The 26,468-nt window shown below is 39.5% G+C and overlaps 1 protein-coding gene across 1 annotated transcript in view; it reads right to left on the bottom strand.

Annotated features, from left to right (window-relative positions):
• Positions 1 to 26,468, bottom strand: part of LOC122804061 — a 206,878-nt gene that overhangs the window by 148,812 nt on the left and 31,598 nt on the right. The window contains exon 2 of the mRNA XM_044073730.1: positions 12,998 to 13,157. Coding sequence (XP_043929665.1) covers positions 12,998 to 13,157 — 160 coding nt within the window. The remainder of the gene's footprint in view (positions 1 to 12,997; positions 13,158 to 26,468) is intronic.

Here is a 26,468-nt window from a genome sequence, read left to right as displayed (position 1 = left end):
AATTTCCTCCTCTGCCTCTGGAGGAATTATCCTCACATTGGTCTTGGAAAGGTCTCTGAGATTTCCGGAACCTCATCTTCTTACCACCTTTCTGATTCCTGGAAAAAGTTTGTTGATGGTAGAAAACTCAATTCCTACAGCAGGCAGAGTCATTCCATCTTGTTCACTGTGGGTAAGCATATCTTTTACTAATAGCCCAAACAAAGAAGTGCCATCAAATGGGACATTTGATAAAGGACTTCTCAAAGTCACATAGTTGCATCCAGGAATGTCTCCTAAGGACAATACCTGATCCAGCAGCTCATGAGGTACCATCAGCTGTGTGAGAGATCAACCTCATTGAAGCATTTGATATGGATAGAAGAGTGACCAGTTGTGAGGATGTTTGTTTGACTTTGTTCCAAAGACATGCATCTGGAGCATTTCTCACTAGGCCTCCACTGAAAATGGGATCTATCCCAGTCAGACTTTCCCAGTAAACAAATGTTAAATAAAAAATAAATAAAATCCTCTATGACCATGGACTCTGACAGAGTATTTCATATCTCTTTGGTCAAATCACTCTGAAGTCTAGTAAAGTGTGCCAGATAGTTTAGTGATCTCAGTGCAAAAGCTGCCGGGGCAAAGACTCACTTTCTGAATCTGTCCAATGCTCTAGACTCCCTGTTTGGTGGATGAACAGAAGACCTCTGTTCAGCTAGCTCTTTCATGATAGCAGCTGCCACTACCATAGCATCAACAGGGACTCCTTTGCTCCAGTGGGGTCTGTCTTATGGCAGGGCTAAAAATTTATTGGGTATTTTAGGGATTTGTTTGATGGTATCAGGTTCCTTCCAAGCCCAGTGGGAAACCAAATCAATACGTTCATCCACTGGGGGGTAACCCAAGACATAGATGGGCCAGAACCAAAAGCCTTCAAAAATACAGACTCTTCTGAAGAAGGATTTTGGGAAGACCAGCCACCTTTTTGTTTTAGGATTTCTAAACTGTGAGATGTCATCCGCTGGTGATCTGGGGGTTCTTATCCTTCATCAAAATCAGTATCTTCAGTGAGTGACTCCATCATCAGGGAGTCAATGTGTCTTCCCTTGCGCATTCTCTTCTGATGCATTTTCTCTGTGGGATGCTCAGGTGAGGTAGCAGAAGAGAGGAGAAGTTCCTGTACTGAAATTAGTTTGGAAACTTATTGGAACTGGCTGTCCCAGTGGAGAAGGTCTGATCAACTCAGAGCTCTGAACCGATGAGAGGAAAGGGGTAGGATCCAAAAAATGAGACAGCAGTTCTCTGGAGAGAGATAAAGCCCTTTTCACCAACTTGGAAGCCAATGGACCTGGAAAAGATGCGACCCTTCCTATCGGAGCTGAAACTCACGACAAAGGAAGGTCTCAAGCACCCTCGGATCCATGCTTCAAGGTTGGAACCTGATCCAAACTTTCCAGGGCCAAGACTCCAAGGGAAAGAGATGGATCTGACAAAATCAGGGCTGAACCCATCCCTTCAGACCTGACTCCAACACTTTGGCTCTGGGACCTGTTCTGATCTGAGGGTATTGGAGAAGAACTAGTCAAAGATATAGTCAGAGTAAAAAAAAGCTTTCTTTGACTCTGACACCAGTCTACTAGGGGATTTCAGACCCTTGGACTCCAAAACCACTGGATGGATCAGAAAAGGAGATAGAATGGTTGAGGATGTTGTAGGCATACTCATGGATCCTACAGGGGATGGAGCTGGTAAGTCCCCAATCTAGATCTAAGCTGTGAGAAATTTTTGCATGATCCTATCCACATCTGCTTCCAATAAACTTCTGGAGGACTTAAAAGAAGTTGTGGGTGGGGCCTGCAGTGTTTCTTAGGAGTTGGAAACAACTGAGCAGGCAGAGTGGATGACATAGGTTTAATGTGAAATTGTGTAGTAAGACTCCTGTGGGATGTACTCGGTTTCAGATCTGAGGACTTAGGATCTGAAGGTGTTGTTGAAGGGATAGTGTAATCACAATGGAGGTGAAGCCTTCAGATCTGAGGAGGGTTTTGGATCTGAAGACTGAATCTTTGGATCTGATGAGTCTGATCCAAAACTTTTCTTATTTTAACTGGAGGCTCCGATGAAGACCTTGGGGGCTTCTAGGAAGAACGATTCCTATGTTCCTATGGAACCAACTTACTGTGTTTTGAGGGGATTTGAACCCAAGAAGAAGAAGAAGTAGCTGGTAGCAAACCTATTAGAATAAGCTTGTTTTACCGATTTGCTAAGGCCCTTGGATTAAATAAAGAATTAATTTGACATGCAATGTCCAAGGTTCAGCACCAAGGCAGTATAAGCACTGCTTGTGGGCATCCGATTTAGGGGTTTTTGCCCACAAGAAGTGCATTTCTTTAAAGCCAGTCAGTTTATCAGACGTGGTTAACACAGAAAAATATTAATTCAAAGAAGTTTTTTTTGAATAGAAAGAAAAGACAGGAGGAAATTTAACTATCACCAATGTTAGTCTAAAGAAATACCATATTAATATAAAAAGGATAGAAATTACAGAAGTAAATGTCATCAGTGGTAAAGAGCATTACTATATCAAATAGTATGGACAAGAAAAAGAAATAGTTTAGGAAATCCTAACAAACTTTCAAAACACTAGAGGGAGAATATAAATATTAACATAAGGGGAAAAACTTTTCAAAACTCACAAAATTTCACTTTGGGTACTTGAGAGAAGAATCTATGTCTATCCACAATGGTGGCAAACAACATCTGAGGTAATGGGGATAGAGTAGAGCATCGTGGGTAGAGGGAGGAGATCAAGAGCTGAATCCAAAGTCTGAAATATGAGGCTGAGTCGGATCCAGGAATCAGATTCCAATCCATACGTTGAGGAAGAATGATTAGGACAATATCAGATCAATAAGTTTTCCTTTCATAAGAGTCAAAATAATGTCTTAAATCAATGAAAGTAACAGCTACAATTTATTCACAATTATGGTAGCACGAGGCAGAAAAGCAGTTGACAGACTCAGCCACAGTATAGCAAAAACTATTGAGTCTTTCAAAAATAAAATAAAACATTTAAAAGAAATTATAAACCCTTACAAAATCAGAGTTCAGCTTACCTCAGATCAGAAATTGCTTCAGTAAGAACAGTAAATAAAGTACTGCTAAGATGCACTTTTTTTTTCAAATTTGTTAAAGAAACATGCGAGCATGTGTGCGCGCGCACACACACACACACACACACACACACACACATGCACACACATTCTATCTACTATAAACAGAGATAGAAAAGGCAGAGGGAGGAATACAATAATCCATAGGGTTTCTTATCTGAGCTCTGGAGAGCAAAACACTAGAAAAGGTTGGCCTTCTCAGAGATCCTTCTCTTCCAGTGCACTGGCACTAGAAGAAAACTGAAGGGCTGCTGTCTGTGGTTGTGAAGGACTATCCTGCCTTCTCAGGTGACTGTTTTTTTGCATCCACAGACATGCAGAGGGAGGAGTCTGAAGCTCTAAGAGACTGCCAGACAGAGGGTAGTAGGGCACTATAACCTGAATGCCAATAAGGCAGTCTACAATCATCTACTGTTACAGGTAAGTGGAACTTATGCAACTGTACACAGACTGCATAGTCTTATTTATGGACAATTATCATAGCAGTAAATTCCAACATATGGGTAGACTCCCAACAGTACTATCATACAAATGGGAGAAGTAATGTGTAAAGATACAGGATTCCCTAAAGCACAGCATACCAAAAAGAAAAATCCTATCATTGGCTGTGTATCTAGGTTTTATATTTTGTATAGGTGTGAAAAGTAGGCAAGTCATCATCATCATCATCATCAACCCCCTTTTTCACATTTTCTACATGGGGTCAAGGTTTTGTGTCAACTGTTGCCATCTCTCTCTATTCAATGCAACTCTATTATCTTCTTCAGCATGCATGACTGACTGTTGCAGGTCTTCTCTGACAAAATCCATCTACCTCTTTACTGGATGCCCTTTGCTTCTCTTACCTTCTTCCTAGTTTTCCCAAATCTTCTCCAGATTGTATTTTGCTTTTCTACACATGTGCCTGAACCACCATAATCTGTTCTCTTTGCCTTTTTCTGCAGTTGGAGCTACTTTGACTTCTGCGCTTATTCCTCATTTCTTCGTCTACCCCACAGTGCGCACCCTACCACCCATCTCAGGCACTTCATCTCTACCATCTCTAGCTTCCTCAGCTACTTTGCCTTTACTTCCAAGATTTCTGTACCATACAGTAGTATTAGTCGCACCACTATTTTGTACACCTTACTTTTCAGCTTCTTTGGCATTCTTCTGTCATAAACTACACCTGACACTCTGTGCCAGTTGGCTGCAAAGTTTCTGATTCTAGCTTTGACCACCTCATTCAGACTTCTATTCTCCTCAACCACCCCTTCCAGATACATGAAGCTGTTAACATGTTCCGTTGTTTTCTCTTCTATCTCAGTTCTCAGGTTCTTCTGAACTCCATCATTTGCAGTCATTACAACTGTCTTATCTGTACTCAGTTTCATCCCATGCGCCTTCAGTTTTGCATTCTATTTCCTTATCCCTTGCTGAAGTTCATTCTCAGAGTCTGCCTGTAATGTCATATCATCTGGATACAGCAAATCTGTTGATCTGTTCCCTCTTACCTGCTTGCTAATGTAGTCCATCACCAGTGTGATTAGCAGTGGACACTGATCTGAACCCTGGTGCACACCTACTTCCACTGGGATCCCCTGTTTGAGACTGAACACTGTTTGTACTTTGGTCCTTGTACATAGCTTACAGTAATTTTACTAATGTTTCTGGGAGTTTGAACCACTGCAGAACTGCCCAAATGGACATTGTCATATGCTTTCTCCAAGTCAAGGAGTGCCCAGTTGGACTCTTTCTTCATCTCTACCTTCTTCCAAACTATCTGTCTCACTGCAAACCTTGGGTCAGTTTTGCTGCATCCTGATCTGAATCCAAACTGCTCATCTCCCATCTCACTTTCTACTACTCTGCATATTCATGTATCAATCACTTCCTCCAGAACTTTTATGCAATGTAGCAGGAGTTTGATACCTCTATACTGCCCACAACTGTGAATGTCCCTTTGTTCTTAAACACTGCTACTAGTATGCTTATTCTCCAGTCATCTGGATTGCGTCTTTCTGTCCGCACTGATATGAGTACCCTCACGAGTCATTTCTACCATATCTCACCCAGCATCTTTATCATATCTACTGTGACCTCATCTGAGCCTGCTGCTTTCCCTGACTTCATTTTCCTTAGTGTGGTTCGTACATCTTTTATGGTAGGTTCCACCTTTTCTCTCATCATAGGCAGTGTCTGGGGCAGTACAGCTTCTGTGGAGTTTTCTTCATTCAGAAGCTTCTGGAAGTACTCCTTCCATCTGCTTTTGATGTCCTGTGGACTGGAGAGCAGGTTGTTGCTGGCATCCCATAAGAAGCGTGTCTAACTCTCTTCTTTGTCTTTCTCTCTTTGCCTTTCAATTTGATATAGTTTCTTTGTGCCATCTACTGACTTACTTTCCAGAAGCTGTTGGAGTGCCTCTGATGCCTTGTTCTTTATTGTTACAATTCCTTTCTTAGCTTCTTTGTTAGACAATCAGTATTCCTATCTAGCCTGGTCCGTCTTTTCTATCTCCCACTTTTTCCTGCACTCTTCTTTCTTTTGATGACTTCCTGAACTTCTCCATTCTATCACCAGCTTTTCTTAAGTACCTTATTTCCATGGATGGATCAGTTGCGTATCTGTTCTGAAGTCCTCACACATGCTGTTTTGAGGTGCTGCCATTCTTCTTCAACTCCACTTTCCTCTTGTTCAGGTGCTAGAGCCCTGAGTAATTCCTTGAAATGTTGTGCTTTCTCTCCAGTCAGCTTCCAGGTCATCAGCCTGGTCTCTGTTGAAATTAAAGCTTTCTCTGATTACAGCTTGTAGCTGGTTGTGGCAACTAGTGGTTTATGCTACGGGCCAACTGTTTCACTGGGGATGACTTTGAAATTACTGTTTCTACCCCAAAGCCCTTTTCTTTCTTGGAGGAAGTCTACCTGGGTTGCATGTTAGTCACTCTTGTATATGATCTTGTGACTGCCTGTCTTTCTGAACCATGTATTTGCTGCTATCAAGCCATTTGCCAGACATAAGTCTAGAATAGCCTCACCTTCTTTATTCCTGTTGCCCCACCCGTGTGGGCCCAGGCAGTCCTCATATCCTGTTCTGTCTGTCCTGATATGTGCACTCAAGTTACCCTTTATTAACACTAAATCATGTTGTCCTGCTTTATCTAGTAGGTCCTGCAACTGCTCTTTGAATGCAGTCTTTTCCTCACTATCACAACCCTGCTGTGGGGCAGAGGCTGAGATTATTAATACTGCCCTACCATTAGGCTGGAGTCTGATTGCCATGAGTCTGCACTAATTCTGATGACCTCACTAACTGTCTTCTGAAGCTTCTACCTCACCACAATTCCTACACCAGTTTACCATGTCTTCCTCTTCCTGAGTAGTAGGCTCTGGATCCCAAGCCAAGTGGCTTTGCTGCATTGCCCTTCCATTTTATTTCCTGAATACATAGGATGTCCAGCCTTCTCCTTACCATCACATCATCCATTTTCAAGCTGCATTCTGTCAGGGAACATACACTGAGTGTAGCAGTTCTTAATTCATGTTTAGCAAGTTGATTGATTTTACGTCCAGCTTTCACCCAGAAGAGCTATCCCATGTTACCCAAGCTGGGCAACTGGACACCAGCCAGGCAATAGTTTATTGACCCAGGGCTGCTGCGCTTTATGGTGGGCACACACTGGCCAATAGGTGCACATACACCCCTCCCACTGTTACCATGGGTCCCTGGCAAAGGTCAGAATAGGCCGGGTCCTCAATTCACTTATCACTGGCAAATACCCATGCTCATTTCGTGACCTTTGTCACATGACTGAATCACTTAGAGTGATATTTTACACCATCGAGTGGCAAGCCATGGCAAAGAGTGCAGTCTGTAATCCACTTTCTCCTATCATGAGGATACTGTGTACCACAGTAGATTGCCAAAGCAGTTGGTTTATACAACTCTTCCCCCCTATAGGGCACTATGTGGAGTTTGTGGTGCTACTCAAAGCTCTATTCCTTGTTGAGTCTGAGATGGAAATACTCAGCATATTTTTTGGAGGTGGGAGAAACCCCAGAAAGACACATGTAGAACATGTAAACTCCAAACAGGGATTGGTCAGAGGTCAGGATCGAACCTTGTACCTTGTACATAGGAGGCAAAGAATTTAACTATTATGCCTACTTCAATAAAATAAGTAGTTGAAGCAGTCTAGAAATCTTGATATGGGATAGTGTAGACAATGTAGTCATTTATAATAGTCCTTGAACAAATCTCTTCCATTTTTGTATGCAGGCATTTCTTGCACTAGGCCTCATAACATCCTTTGAAACATTAAGAATGTGCAATGAAAAGGAAGTGCTAATATGAATGAAAATATTACTCAGTGTGATATTTTCAAAATTGTGAGACAGTTATGTGTAACCTTGTTGTCTTGCTTAGTTAGCAATGATCTGTCCAAAGGTACAAATCATGGGAGAAAGAGAGAACAGTCCCATTTTCAGTGAAAACCAAGATCACATGGGTCAAGACATGGCCAGAACTGGTCTGGCCTTGTACTATCTTGTTCCAAATAGAATTAACGGAAAATGAGAAAATGCATACATCCAGGTCTGTTTTTAATAGAATTAGAAGACACCGGTATTCCACACTGTTTCATGACACATTATGGAACAAGTTCTAGGAGAAAAGAGTTGATGCTGACTGATGAATGTGTATTTACTAGTTAGTGAAGCAAATGGTGTAACGAATATAATTCTAAAGGAAATGTCTAGTCAGACCAGGCATAGGCTACATTATATTTTCCTGTTCCATCTCATTAGTGAATATGGTGTTACTTGTTGTTGCCTTTGAAGAAGTTACTTAAAAGAAATTGAAGAGGTACAATAACTCTTTAGTAAAACAATCATAAGTTTGGAAAATGTTAAGCATTCAGAAAGGCTTTAAGAACTGACATTCCATGCCATTCCTTACAGGTTACTAAGAGGTGCTCTCTTCCTGGTGTATACAGCAATGCATGCTCTGCTTCTCTTTTGAAAGTGTGTGCTGGATCTATACCGTTGTCGTAGTCAGCAAGCACACAACTGGGAAACATAATGCTTTATAAATACCAGTCATGGAAAAAATGATATATCTGATAGTATACTCCAAGATAATGAAATATTTCCCCTTAAAGTCATATTCTAAGATAAGTGAAGATTTAGATTCCAATTGACTTAATTATGTTTCACCAACTGTATTGAAATAGTCCTTGGTAAGGCTGTCAAATCAAAGGAGGGCTGAATTAGCAGAAAAGCTGAATTACATGGAGGAGAGGAGTGCTTGGGCTGAAAAAATAAATATCAGTGATGCACTTGGCTCCTCCATTGCTGAAACCTCTATTGGTTGCATGAACTCAGTGAATACTTCATAACCTGTTCTGTCTGTCCTGATGTGTGCAATTAAGTTACCCATTATTAATACTAAATCATATTGTCCTGCTTTATCTAGTAGGTACAACTAATGTATTAGCTTTTAGTTGCATCAAGGTCAGTGAGCGGACATTTGCTTTTTTGAAAATGACAGTGTGACCATTTATATCAGAATCAGTTAAGAATTAATATCTTTCTCAAAATTCATAGCAGATTTTCATTTCTTTAATTCTTTGACAACCTCCTTAGATGAGTCTCCTTTACTACCTTTAACTAGTTTATCATTTTCTCCTGCTTTTATCTGTAACTTGATGTCATTAACCATTGTGAAAAGTGGAGAAATTAAAACAACATAGTCTTAAGCACAGACTTGCTGACACTAGCTTGCCACAATCATATTTCAATGTTAATAAGGATTAGAATGAAGACTTTTGAAGAAAAATGATATAAGCATGAGACATTATGTCTGAAATAACTCCAGTGTTGTTGATGCAGAAAGTGAAGCAGTTAAACACTGGGATAAAATGAAGGAAGACACTTAGCAATGTTGGCTTCATATGAGCTCATCATACCCATACTAAGCTTCTTAAAACATTGGCATGGCAGCAGCATTAGCCTTTGTGGGAAATAATACCCTGCTGCTAAAACTGCTGGGGTCAGCCATTCATGGGCTCACTACAGGAGTTGAATGGGGACTCAGCACTATTGGACTGAATGAATAAAATTCTAAGTGAAATGAAAATAAATTAGTTGGACATAAATGAAATGCTTTGAGTTACTATGACAGTCACACTACTTAAAACAGAACTGTAGGTAGCTGGTGGAAAAGACCCCATACAGAGCAACTCTGAAAAAAATGACTAAACGAAGTGAAATGATAATACCGATACCATTTTGCAATAAATAAATAAATACTAAAGCAGAGTAAAATGTTAATCAAAAAATGGAAGTGTAAAACATCTGGTAAATAAAATACTGAAACAGCAGAACTCTGATAAAATAACGAGTAAATTCAGTTCCAACTTTACCCCCCCTTAACCCCCAACTATCCCTGAAGAAATACCCTCAAACATAACCCCCTCCATCTATAACTAGGAAGCATGTACTGGCTATGCTCACTAAAGACAAGAACACATCCTTAATGGGCTCCGGTAACATCCTGGGATGCCTATTGAACAGTCTAAAATATGACTTCTCATGACCCCTGGAGTCATTATTTAACTATAGTCTTAAAACAGACTTTGTGCCATGAGAAAGGAGGAGTGATATGGCCATCTACCTTCATAAAGGATGACCTTCAACAGATCCTGGAAACTACAGACACATTATTCTGACTAGTCTTATTTGCAAAGCCATGGAAAGAATCATCATGGAAATTATCAACAAGCACATAAAGACCTTGAAACACTGAATCCATTCCAGTCTAGCTTTGACCAAGGAAGATCATGCTTACTGAATCTGATGGACTTCTTTGAAAAGGCAAGTAAGGCAATTGATGAGTGAAAAATGGTGCATACTGCATACCTAGATCTGGCTAAAGCATTTGATGCAATACCCCACTTGAAGTCTTGAACATAGTCAACACACAATGAACTAGGCATAAACCCCCTGTGTAACATGCTGGATAGCTAGGTGGCTCACATATAGAACCTAAAAAGGTTAAGATCAGTGAAGCCACCTCCACAAAGAGGCCAGTCACCAGTGGAGTCCCTCAGGGCTCTGTATTGGGCCCGCTCCACTTTGGCATCTATCGCTCAGATGTCAAATCCAAAGTCAAAGACCTCTGGCTAACCAGGTTTGCAGAAGATTACAAACTGGGAGCAGTCACTGAATTCTTGCAAGATGAGAACACCCTTGCAGAAGGTCTAGCACAGTCAATTGCTTAGTGCCCAAGTCATGGATTAAAACTCAGTATTAAGAAATGCACTATAGTACATTTTGGGAAGTCTGCCACCCTGGGTAATTACATCATCAATAAATAATCCCTAACAGTTGATTCACTAGTCAGGGATCTGGGAGCTCATGTAGATGGTAACTTAGCCTTTGACCAACATGTATCCAAGGTAGTAAGAAAATCCTTTATTTTGCTCAATTTATAAGTAATGGCATGTCATCTAGGTCCAGAGAGGGAGATGGCATTGTACCACTATACTTATCATTATATATCAGACCCATCACAGAGTATAATACCTCTTTGTTATGTACCCGATCAGACACATGCAGCAACTGGAATGTTCCCAAAGGTTCCATATAAAAAAAGAATAAAGGAAGTAAACAGAATGGCCTATGCTGGTCACCTCAAAGTCCTGTCTTTTTACCCAGTATAATACAGACTTCTGAGAGATGAACCTTTTGCACATCTACAAAACAAACAGCATTAAAACTACTATATTAAAATAGCTAAATTTTGCTTGTAGCATAAACAGGACATGTTGGAGAGACAGGCAAGTTTCTTAAAGAATTCTCATTCTCTGGAACACATCCATGTGAAGCAAAGTTCTTCCCTCACCCTGTTTAAGCTTAGCTTCAACAAATGGACGGGTAATCAGAAATTCTTCCCTGCTCTGACACCTATGTCTCTGATGGACAGAGGCAGTCTCAGTAAGTCAATCCCTATATAAATCAAATTTGTGGGTCACATTTGGGTTGCACGGCTAGGCTTATAAGGGCTTTAGTGGTCATTAGCCTAGTGTACACCTATGAACATATAATTGTGGTAACATTCCAAGTTAGTAAAAAGTAAAACACAAACATAGAACCAAAAGGAAATAAGTCTGAGAAAGCTACTAAAGGGCTAATAAAGAATAAATAGCCTCTTTTAAAGTGTTGAATGCAAGCCGACAACTGACATTGAAATATTTCAGTACAGAAGATCTGAGACAAATCTGACAAGGCAAACAGTATGACGGATTGTAGGTGGCTTGAACACCCAAGATAAGTAATTAAGAGAGTAAACCATAGTTTATGTATAAAATCCAGAAGCCTGTAAAAAAGGCAGTTTATTTAGAATCCCCCAAACTGGTAAAGCAAAATAAAGCAGGAAGTTATGATTAAATGAAAAAAAAGTCCTTAAGGTTAAAAGTAAGAGCTGGCAGCTAGATGTAAAATATATACAGACTTCTTGGAAAAACATGCAAGAATAAACAGAGGAATTACTTTCCCATATACTGAAAAATACATAACCATAATGAAAATACAAGTTTCATACTGACGGCAAGATGTTGGTCAGAATGATCAAATATCGAGTAATAATAATAATCAAACTGTCAAAGCTGGAAACTCATTAATCTGCATAAGACTGGCATTAGGCAGGGAAATGGAATGAAAAAGCTCCAGGACTATGGCTAAGTTGACAGAAAAAGGACACTTATGGCTGATAGCTGACAAACAATCGAACTGGATAGCTGTAATTAAGTTAGTATGATAATCTCCACAAAATATACTGATAACTCACAAAGATTAAAAAAAAAAAAAAAAGACTGGCAGAAATCCACCAGTGCTTCAAAATTAAGTCAGTAAGTGGTATAAATCACGCTCTATAATAAATATAGTATAATTGACCCAGATGAAAGTACAATATTGTTATGCAGTAGTGCAGGTAACCTACTAGTCTACAGAGTGTAGAAGCACACAAAAGCCCATTAATATTAACAAAATCATGTCAATCTTTGCAGAAAGAATAGATGAGTAAGTGGAGACCAGTAACAGGTATTCAGACTCAAAGATCTCTTACCGGTAGCAGTCTGTTGGGTGTGCAACATATCAGTGTTAAAGCCAATTAGTGCTGCTACAGCTGGGAAGGGCACCAGGCTGAGGCAGTACCACTAAGACATGTCCTGGGGATTCCACAGCCTGTTCAGAAAGTTTGTTTAAATAATCAGCAGAGTTAGATTAAAATAATCCATATAATATCCACATAGCAGTATTGTTTCAACTGGAAAGGAAACCAATATGGAATACACATCTTACTTAGGTCACCACTTGTTACCTACTTTCTTCTCATACTGTTTAATTCTTCATTCATATCAGTAGAAAAAAAAGCCACATCACTAAATGCTTATTTCTCACCCTCCTTCACTTGTGTCTTTGGTACTGAAGCTCCGGTCAGCATTTGCTCTCCTCTGGGAAAAAGTTTTGCCCCATAAAGACCAATTTATGTTAAATTGTTTTTTTTTTCATTTTTATCCAAAACCAAGAGAAACAGCAGTGTACTTTTATTACAGGCCAATACCTGGTGAATGTGCCAGAGATCCATAGATTTAAAAAAAAAGCCCTGACCAGGAAATTCTTTAATTAACATGTCGTTTTAGTTGGTGGCTGGCATAATGGTTAAGGTGTCTACCTTGCAGACACAATGTACAGGGCTTATTTCTCACCTTTGAGGAAAATTGGCTAGGCTTAAAATGGCCCACAAGGACAGCTAGCCTAGTACTAAGCTAGGAACCTAAATTTAAATGCTTTTGTAATTCATACCCTTTGTCGTTTTCCTTATCTTGTTGTCTCCACTCTGGCCAGTAAATAAGCTGCTCTTGCAGAATGGCAGGTGTCTCAGCCTGAGCACCTTGCTCTCCTTGGCTGTCCAGCATTACTATTATCTCCACTGATTCCTGTTTTTGTATAGTGGTGACTGTCTCTGTAATTCAAATTAAAGAAATGCATTTACATTCAGTGCCAATTTCAACATTTAAATATAAACAACATAATGTACTGTTAACCATTCATGTACTGAAAGTATCTCTGACCTGACAATATAAAGTTAATGAAACACAAATTCTTATAGACTTCAGCTGACCAAGGACATAACCAGGCATACTTCAAGGATTGCACACACTTAATGGGCTGTATTCAGAAAACTTTGCTGCAGCTGAATGAGTAAATTTGTGCAATAAACGGCCACATTCAGGGTGTGTTTGTGTAAGATGTAGAAAACCCAGCTACACTGTTTGGCTAGGCTAGATAATGTGATCAGCAATGCTGTATATTAATGATTGTATAATGAGGCACCATGTGTGATAACGAGGCAAAACAGGATGGGGAATAATTTAAAAATGTTTAAATGCTGCACAACAGAACTGTGCGAACTTTATATTTCAACTCAGCCGAATGATGATTGCAGAATTATGTTAGAGGTTGCCAAAGCCCTTGTAAATGTGTGCATATATAGGAGGGTGTCATGACAGTTGTTCTGCCATACATTGGGTGATGTCAACCTGGAAAAACTGATTAAAATATACATATAAAGTATATACAAAAATAGTGTGTGTGTCTGTCTGTGTGTACATAAACACACACACACACACATATATATATATATATATATATATATATATATATGTGTGTGTGTGTGTGTGTCTGTGTGTGTGTGTGATCCGTACAGTTGCTCGACTGCATCTTTCACCAAATTCCAATTTGATGAGCATACTTGTGCGAAAGTGCTGTTCACCAAAGCAGCACTTTCGCGTAAGTATGCTTGTTGTTCCGGTCGTACTATGGTGCGGTAAGGGAAAATTCCCTTTTCCCCACTGTAGTGCAACCTCGGAGTGAGAATATTAATATGAGAATATTAAAGTGGGGGGCTTGCCCCCCACATCGGGGGTGCACGGGGGGCTTGCCCCCCTGCAGTCAAGTAGATTTTGTGTTTTTTTTTTTTTAACATACTTTAACGAAAGCACTTTAAGATAAAAGTGCTTTCATTAAAGTGTGTTTGGTGGTAATGGATTCGGGCTTTTGAACTTTCGTTCAAAAGTCCTAGATCCATATATATATATATATATATATATATATATATATATATATATATATATATGGTTACCATTCATATAATCGAATGGCCAGAGCGTCAACTCCCGGAACATCGAGATGACAACGTCGCAAATTCACAACAGTGAAATCCCAATATATCGAGTCGCGTCTCGGGGAAAGTAACCACTTAGCCACCACTGCAGACCTTTGCCCTTTTCTCCACTGTACTGCAATCTTGGAGTTGGAATAGTTAGGTAGAGGGGGTGTGGGGGCAAAGCCCCCCCCCACTATGTTGGATTTAATGTGTGGAAGTTGTTGTTTTAGGGAGTTCTAGCTAAGTGGTTACTTTCCCAGAGATGGAACTTGATGTTCAGGGATTTCGCTGCTGTGAATTTGTGATGGTGTCGTCTTGATGCTCCAGGAGTTGATGTTCTGGCTGTTTGATTATGTGAATGGTAACTATATATATATATATATATATATATATATATATATATATATATATAAATATATATATATATATATATATATATATATATATATATATATACACACACACACACACACACACACACACACACACATATATATATATATATATATATATATATATATATATATATATATATATATATAGGAGTGCTACAGAATCCTGAAAGCCCAAAATCCTGAAAGTTCAAAATCCTGAAAACTCAAAATACTGAAAACCCAAAATCCTGCAAACACACAGGATACCATCACTTACTATATTCCACTATAAATGCATACAGAAACATATTACCCTTCAACTATATGCAGGGGGGCAAGCTCCCCCTGCACTCCCCACGTGGGGGGGCTGTACCTCCCACACCCTCTGCTACTTAAATATAACAACTCCGAGATTGCACTTCACTACACTAAGTGCAATCTTGGAGTTGATATATACTTGTAGAACAGTAATATAGTTTGTGTTTTATTTCTTTCTGTATGTACTTGTGCTGGAATAAGTATCCTGTGTGTTTTAGGATTTTGAGTTTTATATACAAATGGAGTTTCATATACAAATGGAGACATTGTAGAGTATGTATTCACAACAGCATACATAGGAATGGAAGACTGCCATGTTTCACACCATAAAGTGCTATTGCAGGCATAATAATAATAATAATAGTACAGTACTTATATTTTCAGAGTTTGTCAGTCATCATGCAGTTGAGCTGCTCATCAAAGCCTGTGGTTGCACAGAAGCTGGGACACATGACAACTGTTTTGGGTTCCATTCATCTGCCATTTTTCTCTGATATTCTTTGAGGTGAAATATTATGGCTGGAGCAGGAGTGGGTAGTGCTTCTTTTAGAGCACAGATGTGGTGGGATAAGGAGGACAGGATTTTTCTAGACATCGCACATAAAGAGTAATGTTAGAGGCTCTTGCAGGAGGGCTACAGCAAACCACAGTATAAGACTGAAGCCTGGATAATAGTTTGGTCAAGGCTGTCACCCATGCTGCTGGCATCTCATTACAGCTGTCACCATTACAGCAACATGAAGTGTTGCATTCCTGTCCTCCTTGTCCTATGGGAGGAAAAAGTTAAGGAGCAGTCATCACCTCTGTACTGTTAGTATAACTTATTTTAGCTGCCCAAATAACCTGCCATTGTGTGCCTTCCACGTATAGCATTTACATTATGCTCTTTTAGGTTCATAGGTATGTATTAGGCAAAAAAACATAAGGGCTGTTTTAAGCTTAGTCATCCATTCCAAATGTATCCAGTAAGTTTGTTTCCCTATAGGTTGTTTAGGGGTATGTGTTGCTAGGGCATTAGTGGTCAGACACTTACAGCTTGCCTTTATCCATTAGAGGTACAGGTGACAGAGTGGGGTGAACAGGGTCAGGGAAGAATGTACAGTTAAGTAAACTTACCATAACAATAGGTGTTTGAATGATCACTGCTGCAGTAGCCTTTGCTATATGGATTATATCCTGTGGACGATATAACAGCTGGCCAACTTCCAAAGTTTCAGAGCACCTTCCACTTGCAAAAATCATTAGGCAGCTTGAGCTGAGCTGCCTAAAAACAGAGGTTTGAGCACCAAGCCCAAGAGAGTGCTCAAGTCAACTGAGAGGGAAAGGTTGAGCCCTGAAAGGACAAAGCTAGATACAACAAAAAATGAATGTCCAGACCCTGGCATAAAAAGAACATCAAACAACAAAGGGATGGAGGGGGTGGCTACTGCAGCAGTGATCATTCCGACATCTACTGTTAAGGTAAGTTTACTTACACAACTGTACTATGTTCATCATATTGATCTCTGCTGCACTGCTGAAGTAGTCTTAGCTATATGGGTAGATTATCCTACCTAACTGCATTTGGGAGGTGGAAGGAGTGGAGTGCAGGGGTCCCTGTAGAATGGTCTTAGCAAAGCCTGATCTGGGCCTAGAGAAGGAATCACGCTTATAGTGCTTTATAAATGTATGCACGGAGGACCATGTAGAATCTTCTAGAATACTTCTAGAATCTACCCCTTTCCAAAAAGCCATGGTAGAATGGGTATTGACCCTGTGTGGAATATTTTTCTCATGGTGAGTATAGCAAAAGTTAATAGCCATAGACAACCGTTTGGAAATAGTCTGTTTTGACAAAAATTGTCCCTTCTTACCTTTACAAGAAATGAACAATTGATCTAAAGTTCTGAAATGTTTAGTTCTGTTAAGATAGTACCTGCATTGTCTGTGGCAGCAAGGGTATGGAGTATCCTTTCTCCCTCATTTTTAGGCACAGAAAAGAAAATGGGAAGATGGATAGTTTGGCTTAAAGTAAACTTGGATACCACTTTACTCATAAAAGAAGGATTAGTTCTCAAAAAAACTCTGTGCCTATGGAAAATGAGGCAGGGATGATTCACCATAAGATTTTGCAACTCAGATACCTTTCTTACAAAGGTCAGAGCATACGTAAAACTGTTTTCCATGTTAAGAACCTCAAGTCAGCCTGGTTAGCTAGTTCAGATGGAACAAGTATTAGCTTCTTTAACATAAAACTAACATTCCAAGGAGGGAGTGCCAGTTTTCTTGGAGGCCTGTTATGCAAAAACCCCTTTCAAAAATATTTTGACATGAGAATGGATTGAAAGACAAGGATCCATGAACAGACATGCTGAAATGGCTCACAAATGAACCTTAATAGAGGAATAAGAAAAGCCATAGAATACTAGCTCATACAAATATTGTAAAACCAGAGTACAGCTAGCCCTGAATGGGTATTGACTGTGTTGTTGACACCAACTAGAAACTTTTTCCATTTGTTAATATATCAATTAGTAACAACTAAATGAAAACTCCAGCCAAGCTAGAACTTCCACTGAGTGACCTTTCAAACCTCTTGAATCAGAGGTACATTGGATATATGCAAATGACCCTTATGAACATCAGGTGTTTCAGCTGTATGGCTGTTCTGAATGCCCATGAATTATTACTTTTTAAGTCATTTCAATAGACAATTTCCGTCCAATAAAACCAAACCCCACTAGCTGTGGATATGCATATTGCAGCCTTGTTATGACCTCATCAGCATAGCACAAGCAGAGTGTTTGACTAAACATAAGAAACACAGAGCTGTTATACCTAGCTGATGTCCATTACCATTAGGGTTACTGCAAAATATCCCAGCTAACAAAATCCCATGTGCCTCTGATACAAGAGGTTTGAAAGGTCACTCAGTGGAAGTTCTTGCCTGGCTGGAGTTTTCATTTAGTTGTTACTGACTGTTTTTTCTGTGTGACCTCCACACTCTTTGTTTTAATTTGTTAATATATGATTTTCTAAGAACAGGGTTTCTTGCCTCCATTAGTACCTGCTGCACATCCTCAATAAACAGGTGTTTAAAAGGAATGAATACACTATCATCTAGGCAATCAGCTGAAGTTGATTGATGTCAGGCTGTATCAAACATCACTGTTTTTGTGTGAGTAGATTCATTCTATGAGAAAGCTTGTGGTAATTGGCCCTGGCCATTTACAAAAGATAGGAGAAACTTGCCTGGGCCAGAAGAGAGTCACCACAATGATCTGAAGGGGCATTGTATTCAATGATGGGTCTGATGAGGGCTGAGCACAGTGGTGAAATGATGACTTCTTTGGATCTAGATAAGTTGAGCAACATAGAATGATTTCCTTAGTATCTTAGACATATGCTGGTCGAAAGCCAGGTTATTGTCTATGTACATCCACAAATCCTTGACTACAAGCTCTACTGTTAGGGGTGTCTTATCAGTGAGGCAGTTTCCTGCACTAGCTGACTTCCAAAATGGTTGCATTATCAAACACCCCTGTTCTTGTGTGAGTAGATCCAATCTGCCAGCTTGTGGTAACTGCCCCTGTCCATTTCCAAAAGAAGGAGGAACAATGATTGCCTGTGCAGGAAGGGAGTCACCACAGTGAACTTGGAGGTTTCATTCTGAGTCTTCAGAAGGACCATGGATATTAGTAGAAGGAGTAGAAAAGCATACAGGACCATTCCTGTCCAAGGAAAAGAAAAGGCATCTGTCTTCCAGGCCTCAGAATACACACAGAGAACCATCAGGATAGGTGCATGGGCTCCAGGAACAGAATTTTGCCAGTCAATTGTTCAGGGAAGAGGGAAAGAGGTGTACTTAAGGACCTCCTCACAGATGGATCAAATCTTGGAGGACCTCCTGATCTAGTTTCCATTCATGAGGGTGTGCCGTTGTCCTGCTCACCTTGTCTATCACACAATTTTGCTCTGAAGGAATTTAGGATGCCTGTAGAGTGAAACTGTGTTGTGAAGCTATATCCCAAGCTAACATGGCTAGTCTGCAAAGGGGGAAAGACCTGGTTCCCCCTTACTTGTTGATGTACCACATGACTGTGGTATTATCTATAACCAGTTGAAGAGGTCCTTGGGACCAAAGATGGTTCAGAGAGTTGAATGCCTTGATCAGGGCATACATCTCCTTGATATCTATGTACTTGCATCTGTCCTTCTTGCCTCACACCCCCTGTTTATCTCTCCTGAAACTGCTCCCTAATCAAAGTCTAAGGCATCTGTTGTTACTGAGTGCCCTGACCCAAGCACCAATGTTCAGTCAGAACCAACCACACTCCTTCCGAATGACTTAACTCTGCTCCCAAACCACAAAACAGTTCATAACTTATTTCTGCTAAATATAAAATGTCAAAGTATATGCAGCAAGAACCATGATCTCCACACATTTAATGACAAGAAAGAATATTTTACAAACCTATAAAATACCCAACCCATCACAACCTCTAAATACCCAGGTAATACAGTAACTCAGTAATACCCACTTTGTAAATTATGTATTATTCTGTGAACTCCACCTCACCACTCACTTTTCCACATACCCTACCAATAGCAAAGTGCTCTTTAAACTTGATAGTGTACCCACATCAACAAGAAAAAAATGCCTACTAAAATGAAACCAACCACCTTGACAGCTGACAGATTATTGGCAGGGTACCTCAAAGTAGCATCAGAAGCTATAGCATTCTCACTTTCATATTTTATCAGTAGATCCATAAAAGAAAACCATGTCCCTAACATCTGGGAAATATCATACATCATTTCCCTACATAAAGGTGGAAATTCTACTGACCTAACCAGTAGCCATCCTCACACCATTATCCATGGTATTAGAAAATTGTATTCACACCCAGTTGCTCAAGTACCTCACCAACCATAACCTATTGTCCTTGACTCAGCATGGTTTTTGGCCTAATCATAGCACCACTACTGCCCTTTTAAGGTATACAAATACAGTTAATTAACCTTAAAACTATGGTAACCTAGTTTCAACAGTCTTACTTGACCGATCTAAAATGTTCGATACTGTCTCATACCAGAAACTCTTTGAGGAATTAGCCTATCTAGGCCTCAATAGCCCATCGCTAACTTGGTTCCACAGCTACCTATCCAGTAGGAAACAAATCATGAAATGACAACAGGACTCATTCTGATTTCTTAACAGTCACAGTCAGTGTCCCTCAGGGATTAATTCTAGGACCCCTACTTTTCAGTATCTTTATCAGCAATCTACACTCTGCTATACTAAACAGGTTAGCCTGGTACAATATGCAGATGATACAACTCTCATCTGCTCAGCCCAAACACTAGCCTCCCTACAAGAAAACACCTGAAAGGCCGTTCTAGCCATAGAATCCTCAGTAGATAGCGCAGACTTGCTCTAAAATGCTAAAAAACACAGCTAATGCTTTTCACCCCTAAAAACTACTCAAACCAGAAACAATCTTTTCATATCCTATCAGCCAACAAAACAAAAACAGAATATATCACACAGGCAAAACTCATTGGAGTAATGCTCAGTGATAATCTCAGATGCAACCAACACCTGTCTCAGCCATCAAAAAAAAACAAACTGGAAACTGGAATCTCTCTATAGAGCTAGGAAATTCCTCACTAATAACTCAAAAAAAGTATACTTACTTCCATCCCTACTCTATGCCTTACTCATATTTACAAATCTTAACCATCAAAAATAAACTAGAGACAGCCTGTAACAAAATTTGCAACACATAACACTAAAATGAGCACCATTGCATAACACTAAAAAGCTTTAACTGACTAGAACTTAAAAAATACCTCAACTACCATCAACTTTATTACAGCCCATAAACTAATAAACTCCCAGAAAAATTCCCAGCCCTGAAAGAAGTATTACAACCCTATACCACTATGCCCCAAAATCCAACAGCAAAAATTTTCTATCCATTACAAAATCAAATAGCAGTGCAGGAGACTCAATATACTCTAAGCATGTAGCAAAAATCTGGAACCAAATCCCTGCTGAAATATGACAGGTAGACACACTAAATGACTTCAAAACATCACTATAGAAAAACTTGCTAAATAACTGGTTGTGCTTATGGTTTCCCCAGGCTAACCCCCCCCCCATACTCAATCTAAACTCCGCCATCAAAAGTTGAACTCCCTTTACTTTCTGTACCCTAATCTTATGCATGCAACTTTATATCTCTAGCACTTCGAAATTTCATTGCATCTTCTCCCTCAAGTGTCATTTACACTATTCTTCTAAAGACTACCACTCCATCCTCTACCTACTTTCTCTCCTACAACAAAAGAAGTTATGTAGTCACCATAATGGTCAATCTGTGTTGTCCATTTTCATTCTTCCTCAATTGTTACAAGCAAAAACAAAGGCAACAACCACCACAGGATAAAGTCCAAGGTTTTAATCAAACTATAAAACAATGGTTAAAAACAAAAACAAAAAGTGGTAGGAGTATAAGCACTTTTGGGCTGATGCCCTTCATCAGATGGTTTGCTAATGGTAAAAAATATTCTTTTATATAAAACACTAACCAATCATGGATCAGTAATTAACCCACCTTCTCTTTAGGGCTGGTTTAAGGGTGATTACATCATTAAGGTCCGGGGACCTATGTGCTGTAAGTTCTATGATTCATCTGGATTTCTGATACTCTGTTTCGTTGACTAAATCCCCTCCCCTAATACCTTTATGTATATTCTGTATAACGCTGAATTTAAAATCATGTCCTGGGTATTGTGAGACATGTTGGTGTTCATTATGTGATCTAATGGAAGAAAAATGATTCAGTATCCTGTTCTTTAACATACAATTCATCTTCTCTACATAAAAGCTTACACGTGATTTACATACAGCAAGATATATCACATTCATTGTTCTACAGTTGGCATGTGTATTAAAATTATATATCTTCCCAGTACTGGGATGTGTAAAGATTGTTTCTAAATTAATATAAGTACATGCCTTACAGGACCCACAAGGTCTAGTTCTCTTGTGCCTAGAAGTAAAATGTGGTCCCTTCCTTCCTTCATGGCACAACAGATCTTTTAAGTTTTTATTTCTCCTAAATCCAAAAAATGGCTCTTCTCCTACAACCTTCTTTATCTTCTCACCTGTGAGAAGAATCTTCCAATTTTGTCTTACAATATCACATGCTCCATGTATATTATTGCTGTAAGTGAACATGGGCCTCATCTTACTTTCTTGTGGTTGGGGGTTGCTAACTCTCATCTCTTCCACACTGTCCTGAGATAACCAAGGATGAATCCTATTCTTCCTTTGCCCCTTTCTGTTCTGAATAACATCCTCAACCCTATGTTCATTGTATCCTCTCTTCAAAAAGTTATGCTTCAAATTACTTACTTCCATTTCAGACATGTCTTCCTCCATGCATAGCCTTGATATCCTACCCAACTGTCCTGCCACTATATTGTCGAAGGTAAATTTCAGATGTATACTATCTTGCATTAGTAAATTATTTCTCTAGCATTCTTTTCTATAAAGGACAGCTTTAAAACCTTGAAAGTCTTGTATAATCCTTACATCCAAAAAGTCTAACTCAGTTTTAGAATGTCTCATGGAAAACTTTAAGAAGGAAGTGGTGGATTTTAAATATTTCACAAATGCCATTAATTCATGCAATTCCCCCTCCCATAACAAAAAAAATGCTGTCCACAAAACACTTATAGAAACATATTTTGTTAGACCATTCATGATGCTATCCTAATACATATTGTCCTTCCTAAAATGCCAAAACTAAGTTGGCATACGTATTGGCACAAGAGGTGCCCATGACTACCCCTTGTACCTGACGATAGTAATTACCTTAGCAGGAAAAAATATTGTGCTCCAAGAGTAGCTTAAGTAACTCAGTAATGAGTCTGATCTTATTCATATCAAATAAATGTAATCAAATTAGATAAAGCTGTCACACCATAATCATTGCTTATCACAGTGAAAAGGTTCTTTACATCTAATGTTACCATGGTATATATCATCCCATCTCCTTTGATGCTGATGCACTCATTCAAACTTGTTAAAAATTACCTGTATCCTTCAAAATTTGCATAATGTGTGTTACAACAAATCTTAATGTGCATTCCATCCAAATAGAAATATTTTCTGTCACCCACTCCCGCCTGACACTATTGGCCTTAATGGGGGGTTATTTGGGCCTTTGTGTATCTTTGGTAGTGCCTTGAAGATGGGAATAATTGGATGGTCTATCCATAGAAACTTAAATAAATCTACTTCCATTAATCCTGCATCTTTTAAATCCCCTAATTTACATCTAATTCTGGAAATCAAGGTGTTGACAGTAATGGGAGACATTTGTGTAAAAGTGGAAGTATCAGATAACAACTCAGTCAATTTTGTATAATAAAATTCTTTATTCATGATGACTACAGCTCCCCCTTTGTCAGCATATTTTATAATTATTTACATGTTCTGTTGTAACCCTGACAGGGCTTGTTTCTGTATTTGGGTTAAATTATAAAAGTTCTTATTGTATTTACCATGTAAATAATCCCTAATCTCATGTTCACATACCTTTATAAAAGTATTCATGGTAGAATTGAATATGGGAACAAAGGAGCTGGGTTGCCTTAAAGATCCATGTTGGTTAAAAACATTGTTGCCAAATAATATAATAACACTAAGCATTCCGCTGTAACGTTGAGTCAATTGGGTTTGATGGATGACAAACAGGAAGATGCCAGAAATAGAATGACTGCTTTACATGCTATCAGCTCTGAAAGAACGGACAGCAATAATAGAAGTTTATGAAGACTAGGGATGGGGGCTGCTAGGTGGGAAGTTGAAGAAGAATGAAAATGGGCAACACAGATGGAATGTTATGGTGAGGTACATAACTTTTTTATCTGATATTGTCAATTTTAATTCTATCCTCAATCACTGGGACAAAGTCCCCAGCTACCTACAATCCTGGGTGGATTCTAAGGAAAAATATTCCTGAGTACAATTAAACCAAATGATGGCCTACCTCTGGAGACCAGATCCAGTTTGTAATGACTAACAAAGGCATCCCAAGTTGCTGCTGCACATATATCATCCATGGAAGCTCTGTATTGAAAAACTAAAGAAGTTACCATGGCTCTAATTGAATGAGCTTGTACCAGTTTTGGCAAGGTAATGCTCATTTTGTTATATGTATATAAAATATAATCAGTTAGCCATCTGGCTAAAGTTACTTTTGTCACTGCTTTTCCCAATTTCAATTCTGCAAAGAAGACAGATTTATTTTGTTCTATGCAGATAAAAATGTAATTGTCTGTAAAGATCCAATAAATGTAAAAAGAAGTTATTACTCACCATAACATTCTATATTTGTTGTCCTTGATCTCGCCTTCCTTCTTGGTTGGGTTTGGAGCCAATCGGCTCTGACTTGGTCACATTCTAGAGCTCGAAAGCTTCCACTAGCTAGAGGCTAGACCCTATCCCAACATGCCTAACGAGAGTTACCCAGATCTCTTTTGTGATAACCCATAACACTAGACTATAATGTGCAAATATAGATAGACATGTATTTAAACTATACATATATGTGTGTATGTGTGTGTATATATATATATATATATATATATATATATATATATATATATATATATATATATATATGTGTGTGTGTGTGTGTGTGAGTGTGTGTATATATATATATATATATATATATATATACACAAACATGGGTCCCCTTCACATGGTCGACTTTTCATAAAGTCGACTTTCATATGGCCGAGACCATATGATCGACTTTTGAAAAGCTGACCATGGGGAACTGCTATCTCTGCACAGTGTGGAATGGGAAAATTTATGGGATCACTAAAATCCACACATAGTAACACAAAAACATTCGCGGAGGCTCTCAATAATAATCTGTCTAAGCAACAGTGACCTCCAAAGCAGAAACACAAGCAACCTCCATCCCCCAACACAACCCAAATGACACATAGCCCACAGCCTCAGTGTGCCACTCAACCACAGCCAGTAAGGCAAAACAACGTACCCAACACACTAGTCATAGGCGACTCTATAGTCAGGCACACTGATGTCCCAGTCACCATGCTAACCAAGGAGAAGGTTACCGTCAGCTGCCTGTCTGGTGCCAGGATCCGCCACATAACCTACGCACTCAGGTCACTCCACAACAAGTATAAATATTACTTTGTCATTGTCCATGTTGGTGTAAATGACCTGAGAGGTACCTCACTGGACTACATGAAAAGAGACATGGAAGAGCTCTCCAATCTTGTAGTCCAGGCAGGTATGACCTTAGCCCTGAGTAGCATTCTGCCATCACCCAGAATGATGCCGCAGTACAAGGACAAAATGATTGACTTCAACAATTGGCTAAGCTTCTGGTGCCATTCTAAAGGGATCCAGTATCTGTCTGCCTGGGATGACATGGTCGACAGACCACGATGCTTTGCCAGAGATGGCCTGCACCTGTCACCCCTGGGATTCTGGATACTGGCTAAGGCTCCTGCCACCCCTATAGTGCCTTTTTTAGGCAAGGTTCAAATGACAAATTCACCACCATAACAGGAACAGGCAAGCAAAAACAGAGGATGATGCTACTCAATGCCAGAAGTCTAAATCTCAGAATGCACTCACTCAAGGCACTCCTTAAAATGGAGAACATCGATATCTGTGCAGTGACTGAGACCTGGTTCAAGGCTCCAGAGAGCACCCCTGCACTACCAGGCTATAAATCATACCACACATTTTGGCCATGTAACCTGGACCGGAACACCAAAGGTGGAGGTGTATCCATATTCATTAAGGATATACACACCTCCAGGCTAGTTGCTCAGCATAATGCAGCCGAGGTTATCCAAGTGCAACTAACACTGGGCAAAACTGCAATCCAAATTGTAGCAACTACAGATCACCCACCATACCCCAGGATTCCCACTCCTCTTTTCCTGATGTACTGGAAAATATTAGGGATCAACCAAACACCCTAATAATGGGTGATTTCAACTACCCCACCATTAACTGGGAAAACTACTCATGTACCAACTCCTTTGCTCAACGCTTTCTGGAATTTATAAACTCCAATGCCCTGGATCAACTTATCCACACCCCCACCAGGGGCAACAATATCCTAGATCTAGTCATTACCAATATGAGTGACCGGTGTTCCACACCTGAAGTCAATGCCTCATTAGTCCGATCCAACCATAAGCTAAATACCCTAGATATCCACATCCTGCCTCCACCCCCCATTAAGGAAACCATGGTAAAAAATGTCTCCAAAGCCAACTTCATGCTTCTTAAGACAGAAGTGGTGAACTTCATGACACCCATGCAGATGGACAATACAGTTACGACTACTGAATCCTACACAATTGTACT

Source organism: Protopterus annectens, chromosome 6.part0 (assembly GCF_019279795.1).
Source record: "Protopterus annectens isolate FY-2018-M chromosome 6.part0, PAN1.0, whole genome shotgun sequence".
NCBI lineage: Eukaryota > Metazoa > Chordata > Ceratodontiformes > Protopteridae > Protopterus > Protopterus annectens.
This window is presented reverse-complemented; position numbering and strand designations above follow the sequence as displayed.